Below are 14,047 nucleotides of genomic sequence, written 5' to 3'. Positions count from 1 at the left end.
TTAGCATTGCAACAAGAAAAGAGCAACCCTTGTGTATAACATCATGTAAAGCCGTTTGAGTTGAATCCCAGCACCACACAGCTGCATGGGTTCTTGAGGAGCTGCTGCCTATCCTACTGGTGATGTGGACTCCTGCAGAGGCGACCCTCTGCAAATGGAGTGACGTCTTTCCTGCAGGAGATGGTCGTAGGTAATAGCATGGTGAACAACATTATTCAGGGTTGTTGCCTCCTGCTTACAGTCTAGTTCAGCCTGCAGTTGTCATCACAGTCCTCTGATGAAGGTGTCCACCTTGACCAATGGAATACTGCCTTGATTTCTTTTTCTGGACACTAGTGCAGCTCCCCTAGTGTGATACCGCTCCATGACTCGAGAGATGATGAAAGCTATCTTGGTGTGATTGGGCACATATATACACACACACACACACACACACACACACACATATATATATATATATATAAATATGCGTGTGTGTAAATATATGTAAATATATATATATATATATATATATATGTATGTATATATATATATATATATATATATATATATGTATATATATATATATATATATATATATATATATATATATATATATATATATATATATAAATAAAGACGCGCTTTGCTTGCACAGCTGATGAAGGACCTCTGTCTGAAATGTTCTGTTTCGTTGGTTCTGTGGAAACTCTCTCTCTCTCTCTCTCTCTCTCTCTCTCTCTCTCTCTCTCTCTCTCTCTCTCTCTCTCTCTCTCTCTGTATGTGTATGTGTGTGTATGTGTGTGTGTGTGTGTGTGTGTAAAACACAACCTAGCACTATTTCACCATAACTTTATTCAAATTGTAGGTGACACAACCCACATCAAATGTTTTTTCAAATTGCGATATATCAGTTATGTATTATATACATAATTCCTTAGAACACACTAACACAAACGTTTCCATGCTGAATTGAAGTGATGTGATTTCTGACTGGGGGATGACTTTGAGTGTCTGTGATGCATTTGCAAAGAAAAAGCTGTGAACTCTGCTGAAAAAGGAGGCGATAGCTTGTGTGGAGAGTAAAAGGAAGGGCTTCTCATTTGGGAGGGGGGCTACTAATGCTACGTTTCATGGCATTTATTAAATGACACTTAACTACATCACTAGAATAGTAACTTGCTAGGCTAGCCTGCCATGTTAAGATAAAAGCCTAATTTAATGGCTGAGTGGTAAGCAGGCTTGGACATATAAAAAGCGCTATATAAATTTGATTTTCATTACTGAGCTAAAATTAAATGCATGTAAACACTGTAGTGTTAAGTAAAAAAAATATAGTACTCATTATTTAATTATTCTCATATTATTAATCAGTTTTGTTGAACAATTGGTTTTATTGATATCTTTGAAAAAGAGACAGGATTCCAAATTGTACTTGTTGAACTCACAGATTGTAACGAGGAAGGGATTAATGTGCGAACACACTTGCGAAGTGCCGACACATTTATACAAAACCGAACTAACCAGGAAAGCCATAATACAAGGGACGGATGGAATGGAATCATGTAATGTTTTTATTAACAAACATAGACTAACAATACTGACTAGAACCAAGGATAAACAGACAAACATAAGGGGAACAGGCTAATTAGGGTGTGGGCAAGATTTATGCAACAAAGTATATACATACACAAACAAAGACTTACTGAGAGCAACAATGATAAACACAACTATGAACACAAAGACTTGGACGAGCAGGGATAAAAGAACTGGGCTTCGTAAGATGAACAAACAACATTCGCGACAAAGATACAGGTAGCAGAACTAGACAAGTAAAGCAACATAGATCACGAGGATAAACAGAGTGCGTGGAGAAAATATATATGAATTTAGATCGAGGAATGGGAAGCGGGATTAAACGGGAGGTAGCTAAACACATATGCATGAGGACAAATGAGATCTAACTAAACAGAGGAGCGAGAATCAAGGACAAACGGAATCTTACCAAAAACACAATAAGCAAGAGACAGAAACAAGCAAGAAATAACCAGAACCACATAGAGCGAGACCAAACGAGAACTAACCAGAAACCTTTTACCAAAACAATGACCAACAAACAAGAGACGAAGGAACGTGGTATAAATAAGACAACAATTAGGGACAAACTCGGAAGAGGTGGAGACTAAGAGGAGGAGACAGGGAACCATAGAGAGGGATGAAAACCTGGAAGTAACTAGGTTGCCCGGGAAATGGGGAACGCTCCAGTCTGTAGACATGACACAGATCAAAATACCAACTTGGACAGGATACTTTAGGCCCACCTAAGGGACACTCTGGACTCTAAACCAGCCTTACAAGGTCCCAACTCCCATGTAAAAATGTCCACATAACTGTAATATACTGTAAATAATTGTACAATGTACTGTAAATAATAGACAATTGTTTTTCCAGATTCTGCTAATAGGCACACATTCACATGTTCAACACATTACGTTGGCTGTTTTTAATCTTTAAGTTGTAGTATCCAGTTTCACTGATATTGATTTACTATGTGGTATACTCCATAAGCTTGGTACTGCTACATGTGTCCAACAGAGCGTCCTGCTGCTCTTGAGGCGTTTCATTGCTGTTACTACCACTGCTCTATTTATTGTATACTTTTTGTATGCTTTTTTTTTTACCTCACACTATAGTGTTAATATCTTTTAAGTTTAATATTTTACTTTCTTATGAATATCTGTAAATAGTCTTCGCACTTGTCTTGCCTTTCTAGTATTTTACATGTCATAATGTGTGGACACACCTATACAAATTCCTTCTATGTCTAACATACTTGGCGAAATAAAGTGATTCTTATTCTTGTTCTGAAGGCTAAGACTAGTTAAACATTAAATGATAATCCACAAACCAGGAATGACAAAAATGCTGAAAGCACAAATGGGTAATAAACCTTGCAAAGCCGTGGTAATGGAACATGCTTTGTGGAGTGACATGCTTTGTAGAGTATCGTATAAATGTTTATATCACTTCTTAAATGGTTTTATATATATATATATATATATATATATATATATATATATATATATATATATATATATATATATATATATATATATTTTAGTGGTATTATCGTGTTTATGTAGCCAGAACAATGTTGTAATATCCCAGACAGACAATGCGCACATGTCCTAATCCTGATCTGACAGATTAATCCAGCATAGTCCACATACTAATATATATAAATTCATGACCTGTGTTATGAAATGAAACTCCAAAGTAGTTATATTCAAATAAAGTGTTACAACCTGGAAAAAAAAACAGATGATTCTCAAATTTCAGACAGTATAAATTAACAGTTGACCCTGACCCTTTGGGGTTGGATCACGTTTGCTGAGCCTTGCTTGCACAAAGATACAGAATGAGAGGGTAGAACTGTCTGACAAAAACCCTTCACACTACAGACATTAAAAAACTTTTTGGAACAATATGGCAATATTTCACAAAAAATAAAAATATGTTTGCAGCAAAATATTTGCTTATTTTTTTCCTAATGTAAACTACATTACATTGATTCCAATTATTTACAATCAAGTCAGAATCAAGTCTGAAATTTCTGGAAATCAATAGTCATAGATCCCAGTTCTTCTATATGACCAAATATTTAGAAACTTAACAAAAATGTTATTCCTTTATTAGCTATTTTATTAATCATGTGATTCAGCCAACACATAGAATATTTAAACTGTGTGCTTTATACTCCCCCCTCAGGTTTACTGGTTTAAGGATGGGAAACAGATTTTCAAGAAAAATGAGCACTTTAAAAGAATAAGAAGTGGGGATGGAACATGTTCTTTGCATATCGAAGCTGCCACTAATGATGATGATGGCAATTATACTGTTATGGCAGCAAATCCTCAGGTAACTACTTACAGTTTGACTTCCAATATTGGAGTGTCTTCAGAATATTGTAATATGTGAGTATAATCTTCTGCAAATGTTTATAGGGAAGAATGAGCTCCACAGGCCATTTGATAGTACAGTCAGGAATTGTGCGAAGTAGGCCTATGGTTCATTCTCAGAGGTGAGTTATTCTCCATATTATTTTATGTCTCCCTAATGTTTGTTCTTTTTTAAAACAACATTAGTCAATGTAAAAAGAAAAGAATACCAACAAAAATGTGATAATATAAAGCACATCATTGTAGTTACAGTGTGTTTATTACTAAAGAAATTCTGGAGCAAATGTTTCTCACTCTGCATCTGCTGTTTAGAATCCCAGGTACTAAAGCATATTGGCTTGGTATGGGAGACCCATAATGTCCCAGCCGTTCTGTGTCCTAGTGCTGTTGTTTTCTTGAGTAGCATTTAAACACCCTCTGCCCTTGCCTGAGGATTTTAAGAACATGGTATTGATGTCTCCCCTATCATGATACATATAGTATAAAATTAATCTGACAGAGAATTATTAGTTAATTCAAAATCTCTCATTTGATGAAACCATATACCTAAGATAGCATACAGATAAGAACACACATCCACAAAGGTTGCGTTCAGTACCCAGGGAGTATACATCTTGTAATAGTGAGCGGTAAAGGAAGCGGACGCATGTGTGGAGAAGAGCGAGATTTATTAGTGGCAAATCCAAAGTGGTAGTCATCAGAGTAGCCCAGGGTCAGTTTACCGATAATGGAGAATACAAGGATCCATGATAACAAGCATGCAAAAGCACACAATGGCAAAACATGGGAAGCAGGCTATAACATGAAGAAAGAAACACAAAGGCTAGGATTAACATACAGACTAGGAGGCATGGACTAAAAATTTACAGGCATACAGATACAGGCTTTCAAAAACATCCAAACATCCAATTAACAGCCAAGACACAGCGTTTAAAAAGACATGGTTTAAATACATGAACTTAACAAGACTAGAAACGAAGTACAGGTGTGGAAAACCAAACGAGGGGTGGAGAAAACGAAACTATGGAATGGAACCAAAACACAGAAGACAGGGAAACCATAGAACATGGAAGCTAGGAGGGACTAACCATGAGAAATACTGATAAATATGTAAGTTGCTCTGGATAAGATAATTTGACAAATTCCATAAATGTAAATGTGTTTCAAAATGGCATAATATAAATTGGTCGCACACTGCTCATGTAAGACTCCAACCAAATATTCCATGACCAGAATGTATCCCATAATGCAACAATGACAGACAGCCACATGGTTGTCAAAAAGCCAACAGTGGATATATAATCTTCTGTAAATCTTTATAGGGAAGAATGATCTCTATAGGTCATTTGATAGTACTGCCAGAAGTAGTACAGATGTTACTGGTTATGGTGTGCTATAGCTACTGCCAACATTCATTTCAAAACTGCAACAAAATGGAATAGCAAATTAACTGACAGCTAACAAACTAAATGTGGTAAATGATCTAATATTAGCAAGTGTTTTAGCAATATTAATATTTATTACTAGTTTGTATGCTAGTTTTTTTTATGATGCTGCCATACTAAATTATAACAAAGGCTATATGAACTAATTCTAATAACTATATAAGTTAACTATATGAATGAACTCTAAACAATTCTGAAACATTTACTCGTGTAAGTGCACAACAAAAATACAATATTTAGAGCAGATAAGAGAATAAAAAACAATTACTAACAACCTCTGTGGTATATGCTATGCTTGGTCACACCTAATACCTAGATCATAATTCAGAAATTGTGGCCGGGTTATTAAATAAAAAATAAATAAAAAAATTTAGGTCCAAACAACTGCTGTACAATCACAATTCCATAATTGCTAGCCTCAGCCTGGCTAGAGTACAAATTAGTATTTCCATATTTTACATATATTTTGGAAAAAAAATATTTTTGATGAATCTCTCCAGTTTTATGATATAAAATCTGTACCAATTCATACTGAAGCTGTTTTAGTGGTTCACAGTGGCCTAACACCTTAATTAAGACACTATAAAGTGGCCAATGAGTGTGTATAATATCCTTGACCAAAGTTTGTGTATAATACTGTTTATATACTGCTTAGGTAGGAAGAAGGTATGTATGCAGGAGTTGTGGAGCAAACAAGCTTTAACTTTATTTAACATAAACAATACTCTTAATAAAATAGAAGTAGATACCGTACATTGATGACATTTTTGGTACTGCTGCATGTAAATTTGAAGAGCACCAACTATTCATTTCATTTCTTCCTTCTCCAAGTTACACTCAGCTCTAGAATATACATAAAATATAGCACATTATAAACCTCCTATTTGCAATACAATTATTCCCATCCCAAGGGCTGTAAAAAATCCATCCCTTACTCACAGCTACTAAGACTTAAGGGCATTTGCAGTGAGAATGAAGACCTCCTCTAGAAAAGTATAGAAATGAGTGAATATTTTCATAACTGTGGGTTTCCTAAGGAAGTCATTGATTATGCTTTTGTTTATGTCTTACCTGAGTGGATTGTATGAACAGGTAAACAATTTACTGTTAAGACAATAAGAATTCATTTGGTACTGAAAACATAGAATTAAAGAGGCATATACAATATGATAAAGCTGATGCAATAAAAATCTCAGATCTGCAAATTTGCATTAAAATTCTTTCTACCTAAAGTCCCCCACCACCATCACGACCAAAAAAAAAACAAAAAAACCTCACGCTTCCACTGTCCCTCCTAATTGAGGCAAAAGCCTATTTATGAAATAAACACTTACATACTAAGATCACTGAAGAGCTAGATTTTTGATTCTCAAATGTATGCACAAAGGCAATGGCTGGTAAAAGTAGATATATTCATATTTATAGATTTTTAAATAAATGATAACTCATTTGCAAATATAAATGTAATATTTGGATTTACATACACAAAAGATTTACATACAAAAATGCTTGGAAGAATATCAGTAACCAAGACTCACTGATATCTGTTGTTTGAAAAATTACTATTTTCCTGTGCTGTCTTGCCAAAATTACAAACTATTTAAAAACCCAAAGGTCTTAATATGTAATAAGTGTTTAATTGTGTGTATTTCTCGCATTCATCATAGGGTAAGAACCCGTGTAAAGCAAGTGGAGGGAGAGCCTAGTGAGGAGCATTTTTTCCACCCTCATTTTTTGCAGGCTCCTGGTGACATGGTGTCTCATGAGGGCAGGATCTGTAGATTAGATTACAAGGTACAAAAATAGCTAGTCTTTACAAACTTCAGCAAATCATTTTCAATAACATGATTTGTATGAAAGAGATTAACAGACCTCTTTAAATAATTTAGGTGAGCGGACTGCCCTATCCAGAGATGATTTGGCTCCTGAATGGAAAACCAGTATATCCAGATTTGAATCATCGTATGTTGGTGAGAGAAAATGGGATTCACTCTCTAGTAATTGACCCTCTCACAAAAGGTGATGCTGGGACCTACACATGCATTGCATCAAACAAAGCTGGACAGAGTTCATTCTTCCTTGAGCTAAGCGTTGTTGGTAAGATAGCAAGTGTCCTATTTTATGATTAAGAAAATATGTTGTGAGCTAATTATACAATATTCTTTTAATATATTCAGTTCTATATTAACCCAAGCCACTGTCACTAATAATAAATAATAACATATATTTCATCAAAATAACTGCATTTTTATTTATTAGTTCTTATGTTTTGCGAATGTCAGTCAGCACTTGGAACTGTGCAAGTAATTGCATAAACATCATTTTATGCTTCATGAGAAAAAAATCTTTATTCATTTATTTATTTATTTTTAGAGAAAGAGACAAAACAAGCCCCCATGTTTGTGGAAAAGTTGCAGAACAGAGGCATTGCAGAAGGTCTTCCTGTCCGTTTAGAATGTCGGATAGTTGGGATGCCAACACCTGTGATTTACTGGAAGAAAGATAATGACACCATCTCTAACTCTAAAGAGAGATATAGGCAAGTCTGCCTTTTTAGTGTTTTCTGTGTAATAGATGGGCAAACAAGAGCAACATATATACTAAATACATGCAGTCTTCATTTGCAAAGCTTATATAGCATATGTAGACATATGTATTATTGCTATTATTATTGATAATAATAGTAGTAGTATTTGTAACTAGGAATATTGCAGACATTATAACATCAATTATACAGGGTTTTCCTTTTCCTAAAGCTTATTATTGTGTGTAATGCTTTCAACTTAGCTTACACCAAGATACCACAGGATATGTTTGCCTCCTCATTCAACCAAGCAGGAAAGAGGATGCTGGCTGGTATACAGTGTCTGCAAAAAATGAGGCTGGTGTACTTTCATGCACAGCCAGACTAGACATTTATGGTGAGTCCATTATCCTTGGCATTGTAGTATTATTTATTATATATTATTAAATTATACAATAATACAATTTCCAAGTACTTTGTATATTTGTTGAACAAACATTAAGTTGGCTAGCCAAAGCTGTCAGGGACTGCTCCTCCCCCATAAGTGACATGGTAAGGCCCGCCACGTGCAGGGGGATCCACATATGTACTGTGAATATCTGTTTTATAACCACATTCCTTCGGGATTGCATACATGTGCACAAGGTTTATTGTTAAGTGTTAATGTGTCTATTTAAACCCCTGTCTGTGTGTGCTCCCTTTGTTGATCATTGTCACTATGTGTGTGTTAACACCTAGCTCTGTAGCAGTAACATTGGTTTGTGTAGTTCCCGTTAATGTGTATACCTCTTAATTTAATGTTGAATGTATAGTCATGTTTACTGTAAGTGTTATGTATGAGTGCCACCTGTGTCATATATGTTTTATGTTAATAAATGTGTTTCACCAACGAGGAAGTCTGTGCTTCCTGCCCCCCGCCCTGCAGCACTTGGGCCAGCTTCATTACAAAAGCCCGTTCCAAAAGCACAGGAACTTAGAATACTTAGTAAATCAATCACTACGATATCTAATCATTTGATTTTATACAATGTTTGATTGACCTACCTTGACAATTCCAGTATGGTTAGGGTTAGTGCTATTGGTAAGAACTGCTATCAGTGGCGTTCCATGGGACAATAGAGAGATAAAAGAAAAGATGCCAGTTAGGTAGATTTGAGTATGAAGGGCAGTTTTGTTTAGAAGTTAGTTTTGATTTATTTAATGACTAGTTGCAGGTTTCCATGAGTATCAACATCAATAGGTTTCTGAGGAAGAATTAATGGAACAAACAGTTTTAGTATGTATATCAGGAAGATGGAGGATGATCTAAAGAAGAACAGAAAACAAAATTAAAGTGAATTTTTAAGCAAAATTAGTCTATATAGATCCACAATATAATAGAGTATTGCTTGATTAGACTTGATTAGACTTGCTTTATTTCTTTCAGGTTTTTGTTGCAAATTCTGGAGTTATAACCTCAAACTGTTAAAATCCAGGTGCATCCCTTCAAAAGAAAATTCTAATTTACCTTGTTGCTAAAATTATGCCAATTTTGTCTTACTTTCTATAAGCATATTGGCAAGCCAGCTTAATAGTCTTTTATATTTAAAATATAATGTATCTGATTGTCTGTTTTTTTTTTGTAGCCCAATGGCATCAACAGATCCATTCACCAATTAGGAATGCATCATTTACTGGAAATCACTATTCACCACCAACTGGTGAAGGTCCAGATATTAAGCCAGTGTTTCCCAAATCTGAAAACCACCTCATGATATTCTCCACCTCCCAAGAAGAGTGTACACCACAAAGTGAGGAGCTCTGAATGCTAATAACCTAATAACAACCATATTTTTATTTTAAAAGCACCTAGAGGTATCTGTTACATTTATTTTTTTCTTTCAGTGGGCAATGTTTAACAGGTGTGTTAACAGCATGTGCTCTATTAATGCATGTATGATTTGTATTTAAATTGCCAAATGAGTTTATAATAATTCATATAAATGACAGTATAATAGCTAATGTTGGTTAATCAAACTAATGAATATTTGCATACACAATGAAAGTAAATAGCAGTACAGAAATGCAATTATGATTGAGAAAGTTGAGACTCAACTATACCAGCTGTATGCACCATTTTTTGATTTTTTTAACTTTAGTTTTGAAAGTTTTTTTTGTTTATGAGCTACAAATTTGCCTGTCAATTCTCCAAGCATCATCTCAAATAAAGTCAACAAGAAAAAATAAAATGTCAAAGTTTCAGTTTCTCTTTTCAAAAAATTTTCCCCCCAGCCTAACAAATCAAATTAAAATTTCTGTAGTAATAAGTGTAAGGAAACATATGGGGAAAAAAGCTAGCTATCCATTAATCTTGCTGTATTAAACATCTTTATGACAATTTTTTTTGTCAAAACAGGTTGAATTTGGGATTATTCAATCAGTATGTTTTAATAGCTGTATGTATTTCTGCTTTATGCTTTCATGTGCCCTGAGCTACCTAAAATACAAACACATCAAATACTACTTTGCTTAAATTAAAATCTCTGCAAAAATCTCTGTTGTACATTGTTTTGGGATCTACTGAAGTGTAGGTGATTAACAAATGCATTGGCTAACAAATACATCTGTGTATTTATTTCTTACCAAATGAAAATTGCAAAGGTTTGATGGGAACAGCCTTCAATGCCCTACAGAAATATAGAAACAGTAAATCATAATGTATACCAATGGATATCAATATTGAGGATCAACAGATTTAGAACACATACCTTGCACCTTATTAAGAAATACCTACCAGATAGAGGTAGAAACTAGTCCATTTGAGTTTCATAATGATAAAGCGCCAATTCTAATAAAGCGCCTCTAATTGTATTGAACATTGCCAGTATTTGACTACTCTTTATATTGCCCCTATTAAACTGTATATTTTTACTGCACTTGGCTCTGTTTCTGTTCAAAAACCTGACAGAACTCAATTAATCTAAAACCCAATAAAGATCCCTGTCTTACCCTCCAGTTATCAACCATTATCACTCATCAACATAGACACAAAAATTATTAGCAAGGCATTTCATTATTCCATCAATGATACACATAATCAAAGTGGTTTCATAAAAGGAAAACACCACCCACCAACATGCGTAGACTACTCAGTCTAATACAATACACTTCACTCCACAAGTTAGAAACTGCTATAGTCACACTAGATGCAGAGAAGGCCTTTTCTTATTATCAGAAACACTATCAAAATGACAATATTATCAAAAATATGTCAAGTGATGGTTGGTGCTCCTCCTTCCCTTCCCCTGAACCTGGTATAGTCCCTAGGGGGCTGTGGTTTCCAATAGAGAGTATGCTCTGCGCAAATTGGCTGCCACTTCTGATCGGTGTGTGCTGATATATTTCTATAAACTGTCCTCGAGTCTGGAAAAGGTGCTATATAAAGGTAAACAACAATAATATAAAATGCTTTGATGATTTGAAGCTCTTAATTTTCCACAATATATTTTCGCTAATGAACTACAGTATTTTAATCAAAAGGATAAAGCCTAGTTGTAATGCTATGCCTACCTTCCCACTTATCACATGGTACAGCCCGCCACATGCAGTGGGAGTTTATTGTTGACTGTGTTCACTGTTACTGCCTTGTTTGTTGCACACCCCCTTGTTAGCACACACCTGCACATTGTTGTTTGTTTCATCTATGTATGTAATTAAACCTCTGTGTGTAGTCATGTTAGATGCATCATGTCACACAAGTGTTGATGTTAGTCTTGTACCAATTGTAGTGATTTTAGTACTTTTAATGAATTGTCAGTTACAGTTGGTAAATTTAATTGGGGCACCACCCTGATTATCAGGGAAAATGTATTCATTTTAATTAATGCATTAATTACTAATAATTAAGTCTCAACTCATGAAAGTCGCCAATTTGATACATGATTATTACTCGTCTACCAAACATTATATACTCTGGGCTCACAGATGCAATGTCGTGGCCAAAACTGACACAAATTTTGGTTTTCACAAAGTTTACTGGCTCAGTTTTTTTTAGATCCTTTTGTCAGATGTTTATATGGTATAATGAAGTACAATTATATTTTGGCCAGAATTGTAATAACCAAGGTATGGTTTTTGAATAAGCAGAGATAAGAAAAAGCATTTCATATGTTTTGTTTGACAAATACATCCAGTTTAAGCAAAGACTTAATATTTAGTGTTGACCCTTCTTTTTTAAGACTTCTGCAAGTCACCTTGGCATACTGGATATCAGCTTCTGGGAAAAAATCTTGACTGATGGCAACCCATTTTTGCCTAATCAGTGCTTGGAGTTTCTGTGTTTTTGTTTGTCCACAGGCTCTCAATGGCATTGAGATATGGGGAGTGTCCTGGCCGTGGGCCCAAAATTTCAATGTTTTGTTTACCAAGCCACTTGGTTATCACGTTTGCCTTGTGACATGGTGCTCCATCATGCTGGAAAAAGCATTGTTCATCACCAAATTGCTGCTGGATTGTTGGGAGAAGTTGCTCTTGGAGAATGCTTTGATACCATTCCTTATTCATGACAGTGTTCTTAGGCAAAATTTTGAGTTCCCTTGGATGAAAAACAACGCCACACATGAATAATCTCAAGATGCCTCACTGTTGGCATGACACAGGACTCATGGTAGCGCTCACCTATTCTTCTCTGGACAATCATTTGTCCAGATATCCCAAACAGTCTGAAGGGGGCTTCATCAGAGAAAATAACTTTACCCCAGTCCTCTGCAGTCCAATCCCTATACTTCCTGCAGAATGTTAGTCTGTCTTTGATGTTTTTTAGAAGTGGCTTCTTTGCTGCCTTTCTTGCCATCAAGCCATCCTCCAAAAACCTCCGGCTCACTGTGCATACAGATGCACTCATATCTGCCGTCTGCCATTCCTGAGCAATATTTGCACTGGTGGTGACCCAATCCCATAGCTGCATCCTCTTTAGGAGACGGTCCTGGTGCTTGCTTGACTTTCTTGGGCACCCTGGAGCCTTCTTCATTGCAATTTGAATCTCTCTCCTTGAGGTTCTTGATTCAATAAATGGTTGATTTAGGTGCTTTCTTACAAGCAGCAATGCCCTTGCCTGTGAAGCCCTTTTGATGCAATGCAATGATGACTGCATGGTAACCTTGGTAGGTAACCATAGTTAACAGAATAAAACTTCAAGCACCACCACCTATTTAAAGCAACCAGTCTGCTCTTCTAATCAGCATCACAGAGTGACATCAGCTGCCTTGTCCTCATTAACATGAGAATATCACTGAAATGATGTTAGCAGGCCATTTTGTGGCAGGGCTGCAATGCAGTGGCTGCAATGCAGTAATTTTTGTGATTAAGTTCATTATCAGGCAAGAAATGACTTTGCAAATAATTGCGATTTATCTGATCACTCTTCACAGTCTAGAGTTAATGCAAATTGCCACCATAAAACTGAAGCAGCAAACTTTGTGAAAATCTAAATTTGTGCTAGTCTCAAAACTTTTGGCCACAACTGTAATAACCAAGGTATGTTTATTGAATAAGCAGAGATAAGAAAAACATGCACAACAATCATTGATTAAGATTCTATTAATGACCAGGAGTGTCTAGTTCAATAGAATCATTATAATCACAAGCCTAACAATATAAATCAGGTAAATTTAACACAAATTCGTGGTGGATACAGGCATTTAGCTATGCTGCTAATAAAATAATTAGAGAAACAAGGCAAGTAGATTGGTTTCCACAATCTATGGGAGTACTCAAATGGGTAATCTACTTATTGATCAAGACCAACAAAGGAAACTTATTAATCAGCAAATTCATAATAAATGTATGCCTACAGTCTAATAGGAAGATCAGGAGAGAAAGCCATTGGGAACTGGTGAAGTGGGGAACTAAGTAGAAGTTGTAAGGATGGACAGTTATAAACAGTGGTAAAGGTAATTGACTAGCAATCAGAAAGTTGCTGGTTCAAACCACATCACTGCCAAGTTGCCACTGTTGGGCCTCTGAGCAAGGCCCTTAACCCTCAGTTGCTCAAGTTGCACTCGGTCATAATTGTAAGTTGCTTTGGATAAAAGTGTCAGCTAAATGCTGTAAATGGATGTGTCATAGGTGAGGGGATAGGGTTAACTCATCTACTTTGATTA

General features: G+C 35.6%; 1 protein-coding gene across 3 annotated transcripts in view; it reads left to right on the top strand.

Annotated features, from left to right (window-relative positions):
* mypn (myopalladin) overlaps positions 1-10,822 on the top strand; it is a 69,822-nt gene extending 59,000 nt beyond the window's left edge. For 2 of the 3 annotated variants that reach the window (XM_035531413.1, XM_035531414.1), the window contains exons 14-20: positions 3,748-3,897; positions 3,984-4,060; positions 7,051-7,177; positions 7,273-7,480; positions 7,757-7,922; positions 8,171-8,304; positions 9,533-10,822. In XM_035531413.1, coding sequence (XP_035387306.1) covers positions 3,748-3,897; positions 3,984-4,060; positions 7,051-7,177; positions 7,273-7,480; positions 7,757-7,922; positions 8,171-8,304; positions 9,533-9,711 — 1,041 coding nt within the window. In that variant the 3' untranslated portion in view covers positions 9,712-10,822. Of the gene's footprint in view, positions 1-3,747; positions 3,898-3,983; positions 4,061-7,050; positions 7,178-7,272; positions 7,481-7,756; positions 7,923-8,170; positions 8,305-9,532 lie in introns of those variants that run through there. The other variant, XM_035531416.1, reaches the window with a different exon arrangement.
* The last annotated feature ends 3,225 nt before the right edge of the window (positions 10,823-14,047 follow it).

Source organism: Electrophorus electricus, chromosome 11, assembly GCF_013358815.1.
Source record: "Electrophorus electricus isolate fEleEle1 chromosome 11, fEleEle1.pri, whole genome shotgun sequence".
Taxonomy (NCBI): Eukaryota; Metazoa; Chordata; class Actinopteri; order Gymnotiformes; family Gymnotidae; genus Electrophorus; species Electrophorus electricus.
This window is presented reverse-complemented; position numbering and strand designations above follow the sequence as displayed.